The sequence below is a fragment of the Oncorhynchus mykiss genome, chromosome 12, assembly GCF_013265735.2.
Source record: "Oncorhynchus mykiss isolate Arlee chromosome 12, USDA_OmykA_1.1, whole genome shotgun sequence".
Classification (NCBI taxonomy): domain Eukaryota; kingdom Metazoa; phylum Chordata; class Actinopteri; order Salmoniformes; family Salmonidae; genus Oncorhynchus; species Oncorhynchus mykiss.
The window spans coordinates 96,897,437-96,916,633 of NC_048576.1; the positions used below are offsets into that span (position 1 = coordinate 96,897,437).

At 47.4% G+C, this 19,197-nt stretch overlaps 1 protein-coding gene across 4 annotated transcripts in view; it reads right to left on the reverse strand.

The window, feature by feature from the left end:
- Nucleotides 1-1,355: 1,355 nt before the first annotated feature.
- Nucleotides 1,356-19,197, reverse strand: part of LOC110519445 (serine/threonine-protein kinase SMG1) — a 144,617-nt gene continuing 126,775 nt past the window's right edge. For all 4 annotated transcript variants that reach the window (XM_036939392.1, XM_036939391.1, XM_036939390.1 and 1 more), the window contains 8 exons: nucleotides 18,780-18,932; nucleotides 11,455-11,634; nucleotides 9,220-9,447; nucleotides 8,639-8,862; nucleotides 8,439-8,539; nucleotides 7,033-7,209; nucleotides 3,682-3,788; nucleotides 1,356-3,348 (listed from right to left, as the gene is read on the reverse strand). In XM_036939392.1, the coding sequence (XP_036795287.1) occupies nucleotides 3,271-3,348; nucleotides 3,682-3,788; nucleotides 7,033-7,209; nucleotides 8,439-8,539; nucleotides 8,639-8,862; nucleotides 9,220-9,447; nucleotides 11,455-11,634; nucleotides 18,780-18,932 (1,248 nt within the window). In that variant the 3' untranslated portion in view covers nucleotides 1,356-3,270. The remainder of the gene's footprint in view (nucleotides 3,349-3,681; nucleotides 3,789-7,032; nucleotides 7,210-8,438; nucleotides 8,540-8,638; nucleotides 8,863-9,219; nucleotides 9,448-11,454; nucleotides 11,635-18,779; nucleotides 18,933-19,197) is intronic.

The window sequence follows — 19,197 nt, forward strand, 5'->3', positions numbered from 1 at the left end:
GATTAGATTTAGCTTCAATGGAATTGGATGATTCATTTAATATCAGTCAGGCGTTTGGACCACTGCTGAAGTCTTCAGGGCTCTCTGTGTTACATTTCCCCCTCACGGACTGGATATAGATTGGCTGATAGCCCAGTGAGCTCATTCACCAGTCTATAACCATTACTGGATAGTCTGAAGTGAATTCCTTTCCTTGGCCAAGTCCCAAACTGTACCCTAATTCCCCTGGTCAAAAGTCTGGGACACAACAGTTGTCTCTTTTAGACCACTGAAAACCATTAGCCAGCTTTCTCCAGCCATCCTGTTTCCACATCGGTGTAAATTCCAGATTGTTAAAAAAACAGTGTGGCTTCTCATCCAAAGCAGCAAAGTACATTCACATTTCAGTCTTTGTAGTTATGAGAGTATGGGACGTAGAGAGTATGGGACGTAGAGTATGGGACGTAGAGAGTATGGGACGGAGAAAAACAATGGAAAAGTGTACAGAGGGGAGAGTCCTAAAAATCTGTATGTTTTTCCATTATCCATTTTCTATGTACATATGTACATGTTCAGTTTACAGTATCAATCTTTCCACCTGGAGAAAGAATTATAGAATAAAACTTACTACTTTTACTGTATTTTCATTGGCATCACCGTACAAGAATGAAAAATATCAGCCAGCAAATCAACATTAAAAAATATATAGTTTCACAAAAATACATGGGGCTCCTGAGTGGCACAGCGGTCTAAGACCCTGCATCTCAGTGGTAGAGGCGTCACTACAGACCCTGGTTCGAATCCAGGCTGTATCACAGCGATCTAAGGCCCTGCATGTCAGTGCTAGAGGCGTCACTACAGACCCTGGTTCGAATCCAGGCTGTATCACAGCGGTCTAAGACCCTGCATCTCAGTGCTAGAGGCGTCACTACAGACCCTGGTTCGATTCCAGGCTGTATCACAGCGATCTAAGGCCCTGCATGTCAGTGCTAGAGGCGTCACTACAGACCCTGGTTCGAATCCAGGCTGTATCACAGCGATCTAAGACCCTGCATCTCAGTGCTAGAGGCGTCACTACAGACACCCTGGTTCGAATCCAGGCTGTATCACAGCGGTCTAAGACCCTGCATCTCAGTGCTAGAGGCGTCACTACAGACACCCTGGTTCGAATCCAGGCTGTATCACAACCGGCCGTGATTCTGAGTCTCATAGGGCGGCACACAACTGTCGTCCCGGGTTTGGCCAGTGTAGAACATCATTATAAATAAGAATTTGTTCTTAACTGACTTGCCTAGTTAATAAAATAAAATAAAATACACCCATTTATGAACTGTTTTTTGTATTTGCAGAACATATGCAAGAGACGGAAACAGACAACCATTTTAAATGCAATTTTATTTCAAACTAAATCCAATAAAACCTTTAAGAAATAGCAGTTTTACACTATCATCAAAAAACACCCACTACTCCTTTACTTATTTACTCCTTTACTTATCTACTGCTTTACTTATCTACTCCTTTACTTATCTATTCTACTTATTTCTCCCACTAAAAAGGTAAAACTAGAGGGTCAGTCAGTAAGGATCAGTAAAACACAAGCTGGGAGAGTATACGTCCCATATCAGGAAGGAAGGCTACTGCTACTACTACTACTACTACTACTACAGGTACTACTCACTCACAGGCAAGGCAGCAAGTCAAAAAAAAAGGAATCAATCTAGTCTAAAGCTTTTCTATTTTATAAACAAGGGATAGGGAGGAGAGAAGCCTACCAAATACAACAGATACGAATAAAGATTCACATTGAAGAAAAATGATTATTACATGGATTTCTCTCAGGTCAAGCCCTGCATTCCAAATGGCATCCTATTCCCTATTTAGGGCACGACCTTTGACCCATATATGTCTCTGGTCAAAAGTAGTGCACTGTATAGGGGATATGGTGCTGTTTGGGACGTAGACCCAAAGGGTTCAGATAGTAACTAGCTAGAACTTTGCCCACGTTGTCATCCTTTCTCAGTCAATCCCGAAATCTTAACTCCACTCAACAACAAACAAAAACAAAAATGGTAACTTCAGACAATACGATTAGTTAACTAGAGGCACATCGTTACGCAGTGCCAAAACATATTAATAAAAAGAGAACGCCACACGACTGTGAATCTTCTCCCCCCCCCCCAAAAAAAAACCCATCTCCATTTTGATAATCCATTTATAAATGTCAAACTTGTGTGATACACAATTTCTAAAGAGCTTTGTAGAATAAGTCTGTTTTTTCTTCAGTTTTACACTAAATGTTTTAGAGAAGAAAAAAGAAAGAAAGAAAAAAAGACTGATTACACTATTTTATTTCCTGAAATCATTTCCCCTCTCAGGCTTTGGATGGAGTCCCACTGAGCCAACAGATTCTTCCCCCCCCCCTCCCCCCACTCCACACCTGCCCAGTCACAACTCACGCAGCTCAGTCGCTGGCCAATCAGAATCACTGTACCATCAGGGAGATTGGTTTCAAAACAGGTGCAGCCAATCAGCTCTTCAGACCACACCTGGTAAAGCCTCCCCTTTCTCCGCTCCTTTGAATGAGGTCCAAACCCAACGGCATTGCTGGGTAAAACCAGCTCAGCTGTTAAAGGGGGGGGGTTGTCATCGGTGGTAACAGTGAGTGGAGGGTGGTGGTTTTCATTAGGGGAGGGTAAAGGTTATTCAAAACATAGTGTAGAGGGGGAGGGCCTTATCACCATACCTTCCCTACCAATACCTCTGCTCCCCTTCCTGTCCCAGACAGACCCCCCCACCCGTACAGACAAGCAGAGTGGTCAGATCTGGCTGCAGACAGACTGCAGAGTGACCCTTTAGCTGGTAGTGTTAGCTTGGTCTATAGCCAGGTGGCAGGTTGGGTGGGACTGGGTTTAGCCAGCCAATCAGAGCCAGGCAGACAGACAGCTCTAGTGCTGCTGCGGTACGGGAGTAGGGGTTCCATGGTGGACCCCTAGGAGGTTATATCGGGGTGGGGGGAGTATCTTGAACCCCCCCCCCCTCTCCCCCTCCTTCCCCATCAGCGTGTGGCACGGTTGGGTGCTGCTGCTCCAGTGGCTCCTCCTCTCCTTCCTTCACCCCCCAGGCCCAGACAGACACACCTAACCCTAACCCTGCCAGAACAGGGCAGGTGGGTAACAGGGTATGTACGTATCCGGGTGTCTGGTCTGGAGGTTGGGTTGGATGGCTAACCCTCCCTCTGCGAGGCTCTGTTGTGTGCTGGAACCAAAGAGATGCACCACAGGGAGACCCCATTCACACCCAGGCTGTCCAGCCCTCGTACAGCTGGGACAGGTTATCCACATTGGTGGCCTCCTTTATCACACAGTCCACCTGGAGAGGAGAGGTGGGGAGACAGGTAGGGGAGAGAGGGATGGAGGAGGAGGAGAGGGAGAGCAGGAGGAGAGGAGAGAGAGAGAGACCGGGATAAGGCAAAGGAGGAGGAAAGTGTAGTCAACAAAGTGTGTAGCTGGCTGCTCAGTGTGTAAAGCAGTGTGTAGCTGCCTGCTCAGTGTGTAAAGCAGTGTGTAGCTGCCTGCTCAGTGTGTAGCTGCCTGCTCAGTGTGTAAAGCAGTGTGTAGCTGCCTGCTCAGTGTGTAGCTGCCTGCTCAGTGTGTAGCTGCCTGCTTAGTGTGTAAAGCAGTGTGTAGCTGCCTGCTCAGTTACCTGCTCAGTGACACTCATCCTCCTGCTGGGGTCCACGTCTCTCCCCTCCAGCTTGGCTTTCACCCTCTTCCACACGCTCACCGCGTACGAGTTCCTCTCCTGGACAGCTGCAGCACACACACACACACACCATCACGTCAGAGTCACCACACCACCACGTCAGAGTCACCACACATCAGATTTTTCATGGGTCCCCAGATCCTCAAAAAGTTAGACAGCTGCACCGTCGAGAGCATCCTGACCGTTTGCATCACCGCCTGGTATTGCAACTGCTCCACATCTGACCGCAAGGTCGCTACAGAGGGGAGTGCGTACGGCCCAGTACATCACTGGGGCCAAGCTTTCTGCCACCCAGGACCTATATAATAGGCGGTGTCAACCAACCTGTTCCCCCGCACACTGACTCTGTACTGGTGCCCCCTGTATATAGCCTTGTTATTGTTATGTTATTGTGTTGCTTTTTATATTTTATTTACAGAGTGGCACAGCGGTCTAAGACACTGCATCTCAGTGCTAGAGGCGTCACTACAGACACCCTGGTTTGAATCCAGGCTGTACCACAACCGGCCGTGATTGGGAGTCCCCATAGGGTGGTGCACAATTGGCCCAGCATCGTCCGGGTATGGCCGTCATTGTAAATAAGAATTTATTCTTAACTGACTTGCTTAGTTAAATAAAATAAAATATTACACATATTGATGTCACTTGTTATATCCACTTCAAATCAGTATAGACGAAGGGGAGAGAGGTTAAAAAAGGATTTTAAAGTCTTGAGACAATGGAGACATGGATTGTGTACAGTCGTGGCCAAAAGGTTTGATAATGACATGAATTAACTGAGGACTTCTGCCTCAGTTTGTATGATGGCAATTTGCATACGCTCCAGAATGTTATGACGAGTGATCAGATGAATTGCAAATCAATTGCAAAGTCCCTCTCTGCCATGCAAATGAACTGAATCTCCCAAAACATTTCCACTGCATTTCAGCCCTGCCACAAAAGGACCAGCTGACATCATGTCAGTGATTCTCTCGTTAAGACAGGTGTGAGTGTTGACGAGGACAAGGCTGGAGATCACTCTGTCATGCTGATTGTTCGAATAACAGACTGGAAGCTACAAAAGGAGGGTGGTGCTTGGAATCATTGTTCTTCCTCTCAACCATGGTTACCTGCAAGGAAACACGTGCCGTCGTCATTGCTTTGCACAAAAAAAGGCTTCACAGGCAAGGATATTGCTGCCAGTAAGATTGCACCTAAATCAACCATTTATCGGCTCATCAAGAACTTCAAGGAGAGCGGTTTAATCGCCCAAGAAAGTCCAGCAAGCGCCAGGACCGTCTCCTAAAGTTGATTCAGCTGCGGGATCGGGGCACCACCAGTACAGAGCTTGCTCAGGAATGGCAGCAGGCAGGTGTGAGTGCATCTGCACACACAGTGAGGTCAAGACTTTTGTAGATGTCCTGGTGTCAAGAAGGGCAGCAAAGAAGCCACTTCTCTCCAGGGAAAACATCTGGGACAGACTGATATTCTGCAAAAGGAACAGGGACTGGACTGCTGAGGACTGGGGTAAAGTCATTTTCTCTGATGAATCCCCTTTCCGATTGTTTGGGGTATCTGGAAAAAAGCTTGTCCAGAGAAGACAAGGTGAGCGCTACCATCAGTCCTGAGTCATGCCAACAGTAAAGAATCCTGAGACCATTCATGTGTGGGGTTGCTTCTCAGGCAAGGGACTGGGCTCACTCACAATTTTGCCTAAGAACACAGCCATGAATAAAGAATGGTACCAACACATCCTCCGAGAGCAACTTCTCCCAACCATCCAGGAACAGTTTGGTGACGAACAATGCCTTTTCCAGCATGGTGGAGCACCTTGCCATAAGACACAAGTCATAACTAAGTGGATCGGGGAACAAAACATCGATATTTTGGGTCCATGGCCAGTAAACTCCCCAGACCTTAATCCCATTGAAAACTTGTCGTCAATCCTCAAGAGGCGGGTGGACAAACAAAACCCACAAATTCTGACAAGCTCCAAGCATTGATGATGCAAGAATGGGCTGCCATCAGTCAGGATGTGGCCGAGAAGTTAATTGACAACATGCCAGGGCGGATTGAAAAGGTCTTGAAAAAGAAGGGTCAACACTGCAAATATATCACCAGCCACTTTAAACAATGCTACTTAATATAATGTTTACAGACCCTACATTATTAATCTCATATGTATATACTGTACTCGATACCATCTACTGTATCTTGCCTATGCTGCTCTGTACCATCACTCATTCATATATCCTTATGTACATATTCTTTATCCCTTTACACTTATGTGTATAAGGTAGTAGTTTTGAAATTGTTAGTTAGATTACTCGTTGGTTATTACTGCATTGTCGGGACTAGAAGCACAAGCATTTCACTACACTCGCATTAACATCTGCTAACCATGTGTATGTGACAAATACATTCGATTCTATTTGATATTGACTCTTTGCATCAACTTCATGTAATTGTCAATAAAAGCCTTTGACACTTATGAAATGCTTGTAATTATACTTCAGTATCCATAGTAACATCTGACAAAAAATATCTAAAGACACTGAAGCAGCAAACCTTGTGGAAATTAATATTTGTCATTCTCAAAACTGTTAGGCAGCAGTCTATATGGAATAGGGTCCCATTTGGGACAGTTAGGCAGCAGTCTATATGGAATAGGGTCCCATTTGGGACAGTTAGGCAGCAGTCTATATGGAATAGGGTCCCATTTGGGACAGTTAGGCAGCAGTCTATATGGAATAGGGTCCCATTTGGGACAGTTAGGCAGCAGTCTATATGGAATAGGGTCCCATTTGGGACAGTTAGGCAGCAGTCTATATGGAATAGGGTCCCATTTGGGACAGTTAGGCAGCAGTCTATATGGAATAGGGTTCCATTTGGGACAGTTAGGCAGCAGTCTATATGGAATAGGGTCCCATTTGGGACAGTTAGGCAGCAGTCTATATGGAATAGGGTCCCATTTGGGACAGTTAGGCAGCAGTCTATATGGAACAGTGTCCCATTGGGACAGTTAGGCAGCAGTCTATATGGAATAGGGGGCCATTGGGACAGTTAGGCAGCAGTCTATATGGAATAGGGTCCCATTTGGGACAGTTAGGCAGCAGTCTATATGGAACAGTGTCCCATTGGGACAGTTAGGCAGCAGTCTATATGGAATAGGGGGCCATTGGGACAGTTAGGCAGCAGTCTATATGGAATAGGGGGCCATTTGGGACAGTTAGGCAGCAGTACTGCTGCTTCTTCTAATTATTGACTTAATTAATTGGAGGTCAGGTGTTAGATGGAGGTTAGGGGTCATACCTCGTCCCGTCTTGGGGTCACGTACAGCCCGTTTGGGGCTGGGATTTAGACCCTTGCTGGTCATCGTCTGAGCGCTGGGGGGGGTGTCCGCCGGGGTGCCAAGGTTACGGGGGAGGAGCTTGCGTGAATTCTGGGACATTGAGTCCGTCTGAGTCTTCACACCGCTGCACCTCACCGCTGGGGAGAGAAGGGGGAAGAGAGAGAAGGGGAAAGAGAGAGAAGAGGAGAGAGAGAGAAGGGGAGAGAGAGAGAAGGGGAGAGAAGGGGAGAGAGAGAGAAGGGGAGAGAGAGAAGGGGGAAGAGAGAGAAGGGGAGAGAGCGTGAGAGTGGAAAGGAAAGAGTGAGAGGAGAGAGAAGGGGAGAGAGAGAGAGAAGGGGAGAGAGAGAGAAGGGGAGAGAGAGAGAAGGGGAGAGAGAGAGAAGGGGAGAGAGAGAGAGAAGGGGAGAGAGAGAGAGAAGGGGAGAGAGAGAGAAGGGGAGAGAGAGAGAAGGGGAGAGAGAGAGAGAAGGGGAGAGAGAGAGAGAAGGGGAGAGAGAGAGAGAAGGGGAGAGAGAGAGAGAAGGGGAGAGAGAGAGAGAAGGGGAGAGAGAGAGAAAAGGGGAGAGAGAGAGAAAAGCGGAGAGAGAGAGAAAAGGGGAGAGAGAGAGAAAAGGGGAGAGAGAGAGAAGGGGAGAGAGAGAGAAGGGGAGAGAGAGAGAAGGGGAGAGAGAGAGAAGGGGAGAGAGAGAGAAGGGGAGAGAGAGAGAAGGGGAGAGAGAGAGAGGGGGAGAGAGAGCGAGGGGGAGAGAGAGCGAGGGGGAGAGAGAGAAGGGGAGAGAGAGAAGGGGAGAGAGAGAAGGGGAGAGAGAGAAGGGGAGAGAGAGAAGGGGAGAGAGAGAAGGGGAGAGAGAGAAGGGGAGAGAGAGAAGGGGAGAGAGAGAGAGAAGGGGGAGAGAGAGAGAAGGGGGGAGAGAGAGAGAAGGGGGGAGAGAGAGAGAAGGGGGGAGAGAGAGAGAAGGGGGAGAGAGAGAGAAGGGGGGAGAGAGGAAAGGAAAGAGTGAGAGAGAGAAGGGGGGAGAGAGAGAAGGGGGGAGAGAGAGAGAGAGAGAAGGGAGAGAGAGAGAGAAGGGGGGAGAGAGAGAGAAGGGAGAGAGAGAGAGAAGGGAGAGAGAGAGAAGGGGGGAGAGAGAGAGAAGGGGGAGAGGAAAGGAAAGAGCAAGAAGGAGAGAAAGATCGTAAAGAGAAGAGAACAGTAGAGAGAGTAATCATTCTGGTATTTATCACATTAAACGAAGGGCCCCCTTATTCCCTATGTAGTGCCCTACTTTTGACCTAGGGCACTATGGGGCCACTATGGAGTAGTGCACCACATTGGGAGCAGGGTGCCCTCAGCCAGGGTAGCGCACAATGAGGGAGGTGTAGTTACCTGCAGCGAAGCTGGTCTGAGCTGTAGAGGTGGGGCTGGAACACTCTCCACCCCTCTCTGTCACCAAAGGAGACGCAAAGCCAACCAGGCCGTTATACACACTGAAGACAGAGAGACAGAGAGGAGGGACAGGGTGGCCACTGTCAGTATGGGTAGGGGTGTTTGTAGCTCATTCAGTGTGTGTGTGTGTGTGTGTGTACCTGGTGCTCTGTGTGTGTAGCTCCTTCAGGGTAGCAGGTATCTCCTGCAGTAGCTCCAACCCCTCCTGACTGGCTCCACCGCCTCGGGGCTGGCCCGTTGCCTGGACGACAGTGAACAGCACGATCTGCACGTTGTCCTGCCACGCCTTGTACTCCAACAGGAACTGGCGCACGCTGCCCTCGTAGGTCACTTCCTCCCCCTCCGCCAGCGCGTTCTCCTCGTCCTACGGGAGAGACCGAAGAGAAAGACATTTCACTGGTTCACCTACAGTCAATGAACTAAGTAGACCAGACCCAGCTGTTATCCCATTGGTGTATGTGGAAGAGCCACCCCTCTAAAAAGACCGGGACAGCGACCATTTTTTTCTCATAGTAAACAGCCTGATTAAAAGACATCTTGATTTATTCACCATCTTTGCTACGGTATGGGGGACACCCAGGGACAAACAGAGTGGGCGGAGGTCCGGTCAGGTCAGTTAGGAAGGCGTTCCTAACAAATAAATCATTGTGAAAGTAGTGGATTGCTGAGAGTATCATGCATCTGTACATCTGTCTCCCTGTTGGTGTGTCACTGCCCATACCTTGGCCATGGCCCTCAGAAGGTGTTTGACGTCAGCCAGCTGGCGGTTGTGATTGGACAGGATGCCCTTGATGCTGTCCACCAATAGCTGCAGTGATTCCGTGGCGACATCCAGCTGCTGCTCACGCTCCTCTTGCACAGCCCCCTGGGTAGCCAGCTCCTGGCCCAGCTGCTTCTGGGCACAAGCTAGCCAATCAGGGCTGCCGATGGGCAGCTCCAACGCCGGGCTCTGAGTTTGAGGAGAGATGGGAGAAATGGGAGAGTAAGGAAAGTCCCAAATGGTACCCCTATATCAGCCCTGTCCCTGGAGAGATACCCTTCTGTAGGATTTGGTACCCTCCTGTAGAATTTGGTACTCCTATATCAGCCCTGTCCCTGGAGCTGTAGCTAGGGGTCAGTACTCACCAGTCTGTGGAGCTGTAGCTAGGGGTCAGTACTCACCAGTCTGTGGAGCTGTAGCTAGGGGTCAGTACTCACCAGTCTGTGGAGCTGTACCTAAGTGTCAGTACTCACCAGTCTGTGGAGCTGTAGCTAAGTGTCAGTACTCACCAGTCTGTGGAGCTGTAGCTAAGGGTCAGTACTCACCAGTCTGTGGAGCTCTAGCTAAGGGTCAGTACTCACCAGTCTGTGGAGCTGTAGCTAAGGGTCAGTACTCACCAGTCTGTGGGGCTCTAGCTAAGGGGTCAGTACTCACCAGTCTGTGGAGCTGTAGCTAAGGGTCAGTACTCACCAGTCTGTGGAGCAGCTGTAGCTAAGGGTCAGTACTCACCAGTCTGTGGAGCAGCTGTAGCTAAGGGTCAGTACTCACCAGTCTGTGGAGCAGCTGTAGCTAGGGGTCAGTACTCACCAGTCTGTGGAGCAGTAGCTAAGGGTCAGTACTCACCAGTCTGTGGAGCTGTAGCTAAGGGTCAGTACTCACCAGTCTGTGGAGCTGTAGCTAAGGGTCAGTACTCACCAGTCTGTGGAGCTGTAGCTAAGGGTCAGTACTCACCAGCATGTGGAGCTGTAGCTAAGGGTCAGTACTCACCAGTCTGTGGAGCTGTAGCTAAGGGTCAGTACTCACCAGTCTGTGGAGCAGTAGCTAAGGGTCAGTACTCACCAGTCTGTGGAGCAGTAGCTAAGGGTCAGTACTCACCAGTCTGTGGAGCTGTAGCTAAGGGTCAGTACTCACCAGTCTGTGGAGCTGTAGCTAAGGGTCAGTACTCACCAGTCTGTGCAGCAGCTGTAGCTAGGGGTCAGTACTCACCAGTCTGTGGAGCTGTAGCTAAGGGTCAGTACTCACCAGTCTGTGGAGCTGTAGCTAAGGGTCAGTACTCACCAGCATGTGGAGCTGTAGCTAAGGGTCAGTACTCACCAGTCTGTGGAGCTGTAGCTAAGGGTCAGTACTCACCAGTCTGTGCAGCAGCTGTAGCTAGGGGTCAGTACTCACCAGTCTGTGGAGCAGCTGTAGCTAAGGGTCAGTACTCACCAGTCTGTGGAGCTGTAGCTAAGGGTCAGTACTCACCAGCATGTGGAGCTGTAGCTAAGGGTCAGTACTCACCAGTCTGTGCAGCAGCTGTAGCTAAGGGTCAGTACTCACCAGTCTGTGGAGCTGTAGCTAAGGGTCAGTACTCACCAGTCTGTGGAGCTGTAGCTAAGGGTCAGTACTCACCAGCATGTGGAGCTGTAGCTAAGGGTCAGTACTCACCAGTCTGTGCAGCAGCTGTAGCTAAGGGTCAGTACTCACCAGTCTGTGGAGCAGTAGCTAAGGGTCAGTACTCACCAGTCTGTGGAGCAGCTGTAGCTAAGGGTCAGTACTCACCAGCATGTGGAGCTGTAGCTAAGGGTCAGTACTCACCAGTCTGTGCAGCAGCTGTAGCTAAGGGTCAGTACTCACCAGTCTGTGGAGCTGTAGCTAAGGGTCAGTACTCACCAGTCTGTGGAGCAGTAGCTAAGTGTCAGTACTCACCAGTCTGTGGAGCTGTAGCTAAGGGTCAGTACTCACCAGCATGTGGAGCTGTAGCTAAGGGTCAGTACTCACCAGTCTGTGGAGCAGTAGCTAAGGGTCAGTACTCACCAGTCTGTGGAGCTGTAGCTAAGGGTCAGTACACACCAGTCTGTGGAGCTGTAGCTAAGGGTCAGTACTCACCAGTCTGTGGAGCTGTAGCTAGGGGTCAGTACTCACCAGTCTGTGGAGCTGTAGCTAAGGGTCAGTACTCACCAGTCTGTGGAGCTGTAGCTAGGGGTCAGTACTCACCAGTCTGTGCAGCAGCTGTAGCTCTATGGAGGAGACGGAGGTGTTGAACTGGGCAGCGTAGGAGCAGGTCTGCTGGCACCTCTTCAGCAGCTCAAACAGAGCAGAGTCCATGCTGAGGGCCTCAGGGGTCCGCATCCGCAGGCCCTCAAAGTTCAGTATGGTACTGCACAGGAACGTCACCTGGAAACAGGAAGAATGCATTTCAGTATGGTACTGCAGCACAGGAACGTCACATGGTACTGGGAATAATAAAGTTGAGGAACGTGAACTGGTAGTGGGAATAATAAAGTTTAGATAGAATTTTAAATAGCTCTCCAGGGCCAGGCTTGAAGAACACACAGTTACTAGCTTGAACCCTGGTCAAAAGATGTGGACTATACAAATGTTTTCCATCAGCGCCGCCTGTCGGCTAAATAACACTCATTGTTATCCATCAGCGCCGCCTGTCGGCTAAATAACACTCATTGTTATCCATCAGCGCCGCCTGTCGGCTAAATAACACTCATTGTTATCCATCAGCGCCGCCTGTCGGCTAAATAACACTCATTGTTATCCATCAGCGCCGCCTGTCGGCTAAATAACACTCATTGTTATCCATCAGCGCCGCCTGTCGGCTAAATAACACTCATTGTTATCCATCAGCGCCGCCTGTCGGCTAAATAACACTCATTGTTATCCATCAGCGCCGCCTGTCGGCTAAATAACACTCATTGTTATCCATCAGCGCCGCCTGTCGGCTAAATAACACTCATTGTTTCCATCAGCGCTGCCTGTCGGCTAAATAACACTCATTGTTTCCATCAGCGCCGCCTGTCGGCTAAATAACACTCATTGTTATCCATCAGCATCGTCTGTCGGCTAAATAACACTCATTGTTTCCATCAGCGCCGCCTGTCGGCTAAATAACACTCATTGTTATCCATCAGCATCGTCTGTCGGCTAAATAACACTCATTGTTATCCATCAGCGCCGTCTGTCGGCTAAATAACACTCATTGTTTTCCATCAGCGCCGCCTGTCGGCTAAATAACACTCATTGTTATCCATCAGCGCCGCCTGTCGGCTAAATAACACTCATTGTTATCCATCAGCATCGTCTGTCGGCTAAATAACACTCATTGTTATCCATCAGCGCCGTCTGTCGGCTAAATAACACTCATTGTTTTCCATCAGCGCCGCCTGTCGGCTAAATAACACTCATTGTTATCCATCAGCGCCGCCTGTCGGCTAAATAACACTCATTGTTTCCATCAGCGCCGCCTGTCGGCTAAATAACACTCATTGTTTCCATCAGCGCCGCCTGTCGGCTAAATAACACTCATTGTTATCCATCAGCGCCGTCTGTCGGCTAAATAACACTCATTGTTTCCATCAGCGCCGCCTGTCGGCTAAATAACACTCATTGTTATCCATCAGCGCCGCCTGTCGGCTAAATAACACTCATTGTTATCCATCAGCGCCGCCTGTCGGCTAAATAACACTCATTGTTATCCATCAGCGCCGCCTGTCGGCTAAATAACACTCATTGTTATCCATCAGCACCGCCTGTCGGCTAAATAACACTCATTGTAATCCATCAGCGCCGCCTGTCGGCTAAATAACACTCATTGTTATCCATCAGCGCCGCCTGTCGGCTAAATAACACTCATTGTTATCCATCAGCGCCGCCTGTCGGCTAAATAACACTCATTGTTATCCATCAGCGCCGTCTGTCGGCTAAATAACACTCATTGTTATCCATCAGCGCCGCCTGTCGGCTAAATAACACTCATTGTTATCCATCAGCGCCGCCTGTCGGCTAAATAACACTCATTGTTATCCATCAGCGCCGTCTGTCGGCTAAATAACACTCATTGTTATCCATCAGCGCCGTCTGTCGGCTAAATAACACTCATTGTAATCCATCAGCGCCGTCTGTCGGCTAAATAACACTCATTGTAAGCCGGCTACTTTTTCGACTTCATAAATTAACTAGGCTTCTTTTTATTCTCTTCTTTTTAAATTCGCTCGTCAGAAATGTCAGTTTAGCCTTCTCCCGCTAGAATGACCGATATGTATCATCTAGTCAGAAATGTCAGTTTAGCCTTCTCCCGCTAGAATGACCGATATGTATCATCTAGTCAGAAATGTCAGTTTAGCCTTCTCCCGCTAGAATGACCGATATGTATCATCTAGTCAGAAATGTCAGTTTAGCCTTCTCCCGCTAGAATGACCGATATGTATCATCTAGTCAGAAATGTCAGTTTAGCCTTCTCCCGCTAGAATGACCGATATGTATCATCTAGTCAGAAATGTCCATTTAGCCTTCTCCCGCTAGAATGACCGATATGTATCATCTAGTCAGAAATGTCAGTTTAGCCTTCTCCCGCTAGAATGACCGATATGTATCATCTAGTCAGAAATGTCAGTTTAGCCTTCTCCCGCTAGAATGACCGATATGTATCGTCTAGTCAGAAATGTCCATTTAGCCTTCTTCCGCTAGAATGACCGATATGTATCATCTAGTCAGAAATGTCAGTTTAGCCTTCTCCCGCTAGAATGACCGATATGTATCATCTAGTCAGAAATGTCAGTTTAGCCTTCTTCTCCCGCTAGAATGACCGATATGTATCGTCTAGTCAGAAATGTCCATTTAGCCTTCTCCCGCTAGAATGACCGATATGTATCGTCTAGTCAGAAATGTCAGTTTAGCCTTCTCCCGCTAGAATGACCGATATGTATCATCTAGTCAGAAATGTCAGTTTAGCCTTCTTCTCCCGCTAGAATGACCGATATGTATCATCTAGTCAGAAATGTCAGTTTAGCCTTCTCCCGCTAGAATGACCGATATGTATCATCTAGTCAGAAATGTCAGTTTAGCCTTCTTCTCCCGCTAGAATGACCGATATGTATCGTCTAGTCAGAAATGTCAGTTTAGCCTTCTTCTCCCGCTAGAATGACCGATATGTATCGTCTAGTCAGAAATGTCAGTTTAGCCTTCTTCTCCCGCTAGAATGACCGATATGTATCGTCTAGTCAGAAATGTCAGTTTAGCCTTCTCCCGCTAGAATGACCGATATGTATCATCTAGTCAGAAATGTCAGTTTAGCCTTCTCCCGCTAGAATGACCGATATGTATCATCTAGTCAGAAATGTCAGTTTAGCCTTCTTCTCCCGCTAGAATGACCGATATGTATCGTCTAGTCAGAAATGTCAGTTTAGCCTTCTTCTCCCGCTAGAATGACCGATATGTATCATCTAGTCAGAAATGTCAGTTTAGCCTTCTCCCGCTAGAATGACCGATATGTATCTTCTAATGTTGATAGGACAGTCGGCTGTCAGTCACAGAGCGTCGGCAGGGAAACACTGCCGTTTTGTCAGTCTGTTCTCTGTCCCCGCCTCTCGGTACCAGTGTTATTTTTATAGACTGTGGTTGGCTGCGCTCAAATTTCTTCTCACGGAGGAGGAGGGCGAGCATGATACAAGTCTTCATCGTCTCTCCTGTGAATTAATTTTACACGTCCTGTTGACATGGTAACGAAGAGTTGAAATCCACTTGTTGTCTTTGCGGCGTTTCATTAGGATCCCCATTAGCGGTTGTGAAAGCAGAAAGCTACTCTTCCTGGGGTTCCACACAAAACATGAAACATAATACAGAACATTACACAGACAAGAACAGCTCAAGCACAAAACCCATTTTGTTTAAATGATACATAACCCTACATATCAATACATACACAAACAAATATTTAGGTCAAAGAGGGGAGAGGCGTTGAACGGTGAGGGTTTGCTTTATCCATGTTAAAAAAATAATTTTAAAAAAGCACATTCCTTAGAGCTCAGGGAATGATTTGTACCAAATATAAATCTCTTGGATCAGGATCAGTTCATTACTGGTCACCTACTCCTAAACACACTACAACTCCTTGTTCAGGGTTTCGGGCACTTCCTTAGATGTGGTGGCTGACATGTAGACGGTTGAATCATCAGCATACATGGACACACAGGCCTTTGTTTAAAATCGTGGCACATTCATTCATTTTCCTCGTGCGTTTCATAAGACTATACAACCAGGGTGTTGGGTAATAGGCGTTTGTAATTGTGCTTTGATTGACGACCAAAACAGCAAGCGTTGACTCGTTTATAAAAAAAAGGGTGTCTGACTGACTGAATAATTCAATCCTTTAATATCCCCTTTCCTATTTATAAATCATTCAACGTCGTTTATATGTTCATGGTATCGCGTCGGGACACGTAAACCCATAATATGTGGTTTGTATTGAACTAGGATTTGAAGCCCATGTCCAGACTTGTCAGTGTAAACTTGTGATGGGCTGTTTCAAAAACAAACATCTATTTTTAAACGGGATGTTTTATGTGAACCGAATCCGTCAGAGAGCTGTTAATTTACTCCCTAATGTGCATACCGGTAGGCTACTACTGATTGTTAGCGATTCTCTTCAGGTAAATTATGAAAACATTCGGTGAAGATGTTGAGTACCTCACTGCAAGGAACAATAGGGAGTAGAGCCTTATTCTGGTCCAAAATATGATTTTAAAAAACAAACAGATTGAAGGTTATAAAAGCTGATGTCATGATACTTAAGGATATTGGTCTACTGATGTGATTTAAAGAGTTGACAATGGAGTAAATCAACTGCTGTTTTCTGTGAAGCAAAGCCCATGTTTAACACCTGCTTCAATCATCAGTCATACCTGTTGGTCTATTCATGGGCTCCTGACTATGTATAAAAGTGGGGGTGCCCCATCTGGCAGGGGGGTCTGGTGGGTCCTCCCCCTGAATTATTTTTGTATTTTAATTCCCCCCCCTGCAATTCTATACTGAACAAATATAAACGAACATGCAACAATTTCAAAATGTTTTAGTGTGTTACAGTTCATATAAGGAAATCAGTCAATTGAAATAAATTAATTAGGTCCTAATCTATGAATTTCACATGACTGGGAATACAGATATGCATCTGTTGGTCACAGATACCTTAAAAAAAAGAAGGAAAAAAAGGTAGGGTTTGTGGATCAGAACATCAGTCAGTATCTGGTGTGACCGTTTGCCTCAGGCAGCGCAACACATCTCCTTCACATAGAGTTGATCAGGCTGTTGATTGTGGCCTGTGGAACGTTGTCCCACTACTCTTCAATGGCTGTGTGTTGCTGGATATTGGTGGGAATTGGAACACGCTGTCAATCCAGAGCATCCCAAACATGCTCAATGGGTGACATGTCTGGTGAGTATGCAGGCCATGGAAGAACATTTTCAGCTTGCAGGAATTGTGTTCAGATCCTTGCAACATGGATCTGCATTATCGTAATGAAACGATGATGGTGGCGGATGAATGGCACGACAACGGGCCTCAGGATCTCATCACGATATCTCTGTGCATTCAAATAGTATGCCAATTGCACACACCCTCAAAACTTGAGACATCTGTGGCATTGTGTTGTGTGACAAAACTATAGCCTTTTATTGTCCCCAGCACAAGGTGCACCTGTGAAATGACCATGCTTTTTGATATTCCACACCTGTCAGGTGGATGGAATATTTTGGCAAAGGATAAACGCTCACTAACAGGGATGTAAACTAATGTGAGCAAAACATTTGAGAGAAATAAGCTTTTTGTGCGCATGGAACATTGCTGGGATTTTTTATTTCAGCTCATGAAACATGGGACCAACACTTTACATGTTGCATTTATATTTGGTTCGGGTTATATTGTTTCTCAATAGGGAATCCATGTTTACTTGACAGAACACAATCTTTTAGGTTTTTGCATAAATTTGAAAGATTTAGTTTAATAATAAACTAATAATAAACTAAATTGAAAGAGAAGACTAGATTTAGTTTTTTCCACAATAAACTAATTTGAAAGATGTCTCAAGTTTTGAGGGTGTGTGCAATTGGCATACTATTTGAATGCACAGAGATATCGTGATGAGATCCTGAGGCCCGTTGTCGTGCCATTCATCCGCCACCATCATCAAAAAAATGGAGGGGGGGGCATGCCCCTCCCAGGGACCCCCACAGCCTGGAATTCCCTGGTTGGCAAATTTTTCTCCATGTTCTTCCAGAACACCCTGACTATACAGGGAATAGGGTGCCATTGGAGACGTAAACCCAGAAGGTGGAGACGTAAACCCAGGAAAGGTGGAGACGTAAACCCAGGAAAGGTGGAGACGTAAACCCAGGAAAGGTGGAGACGTAAACCCAGGAAAGGTGGAGACGTAAACCCAGGAAAGGTGGAGACGTAAACCCAGGAAAGGTGGAGACGTAAACCCAGGAAGGGTGGAGATGTAAACCCAGGAAAGGTGGAGATGTAAACCCAGGAAAGGTGGAGATGTAAACCCAGGAAAGGTGGAGATGTAAACCCAGGAAAGGTGGAGATGTAAACCCAGGAAAGGTGGAGATGTAAACCCAGGAAAGGTGGAGACGTAAACCCAGGAAAGGTGGAGACGTAAACCCAGGAAAGGTGGAGATGTAAACCCAGGAAAGGTGGAGATGTAAACCCAGGAAAGGTGGAGACGTAAACCCAGGAAAGGTGGAGACGTAAACCCAGGAAATGTGGAGACGTAAACCCAGGAAAGGTGGAGACGTAAACCCAGGAAAGGTGGAGACGTAAACCCAGAAGGTGGAGACGTATACCCAGGAAAGGTGGAGACGTAAACCCAGGAAAGGTGGAGACGTAAACCCAGGAAAGGTGGAGACGTATACCCAGGAAAGGTGGAGATGTAAACCCAGAAGGTGGAGATGTAAACCCAAAAGGTGGAGATGTAAACCCAAAAGGTGGAGATGTAAACCCAGAAGGTGGAGATGTAAACCCAGAAGGTGGAGATGTAAACCCAAAAGGTGGAGATGTAAACCCAAAAGGTGGAGATGTAAACCCAAAAGGTGGAGATGTAAACCCAAAAGGTGGAGACGTAAACCCAGGAAAGGTGGAGACGTAAACCCAGGAAAGGTGGAGACGTAAACCCAGGAAAGGTGGAGACGTATACCCAGGAAAGGTGGAGATGTAAACCCAGAAGGTGGAGATGTAAACCCAAAAGGTGGAGATGTAAACCCAAAAGGTGGAGATGTAAACCCAAAAGGTGGAGATGTAAACCCAAAAGGTGGAGATGTAAACCCAAAAGGTGGAGATGTAAACCCAAAAGGTGGAGATGTAAACCCAAAAGGTGGAGATGTAAACCCAAAAGGTGGAGATGTAAACCCAAAAGGTGGAGATGTAAACCCAAAAGGTGGAGATGTAAACCCAAAAGGTGGAGATGTAAACCCAAAAGGTGGAGATGTAAACCCAGGAAAGGTGGAGACGTAAACCCAGAAGGTGGGCAGCGTACCTGGCTGGTACGCTGGCTCTCCCGGGCCACGAGGGCGCGACGCTCTGCGATGGTCAGATCAAAGTCCTGGAGCACCGGGGCCAGGGCAGGGTTGGCCCCTCCGGCCCACTTCAGACGCTGCTCTATACTGCCCTCTAGTGATGCCAGCTTCTCCTGCAGGGGGGGAGAGGACAGATCCAATTAAAAAAAACACAGACACACAGTCATTAAAGGACTCAGACCAGAGAGAGAAAAGAGAGCATTTTATTTACAGGAGTAGCTAAGAGTAACGGTCTAGTTAGCTATCAAGGTTGACAGATTGGTCAGCAGGTAGCCTAGTGGTTAGAGCGTTGGGCAAGTAACTGAAAGGTAGCTAGATCGAATCCCCGAGCTGACAAGGTAAAAATCTGTCGTTCTGCCCCTGAACAAGGCAGTTCAC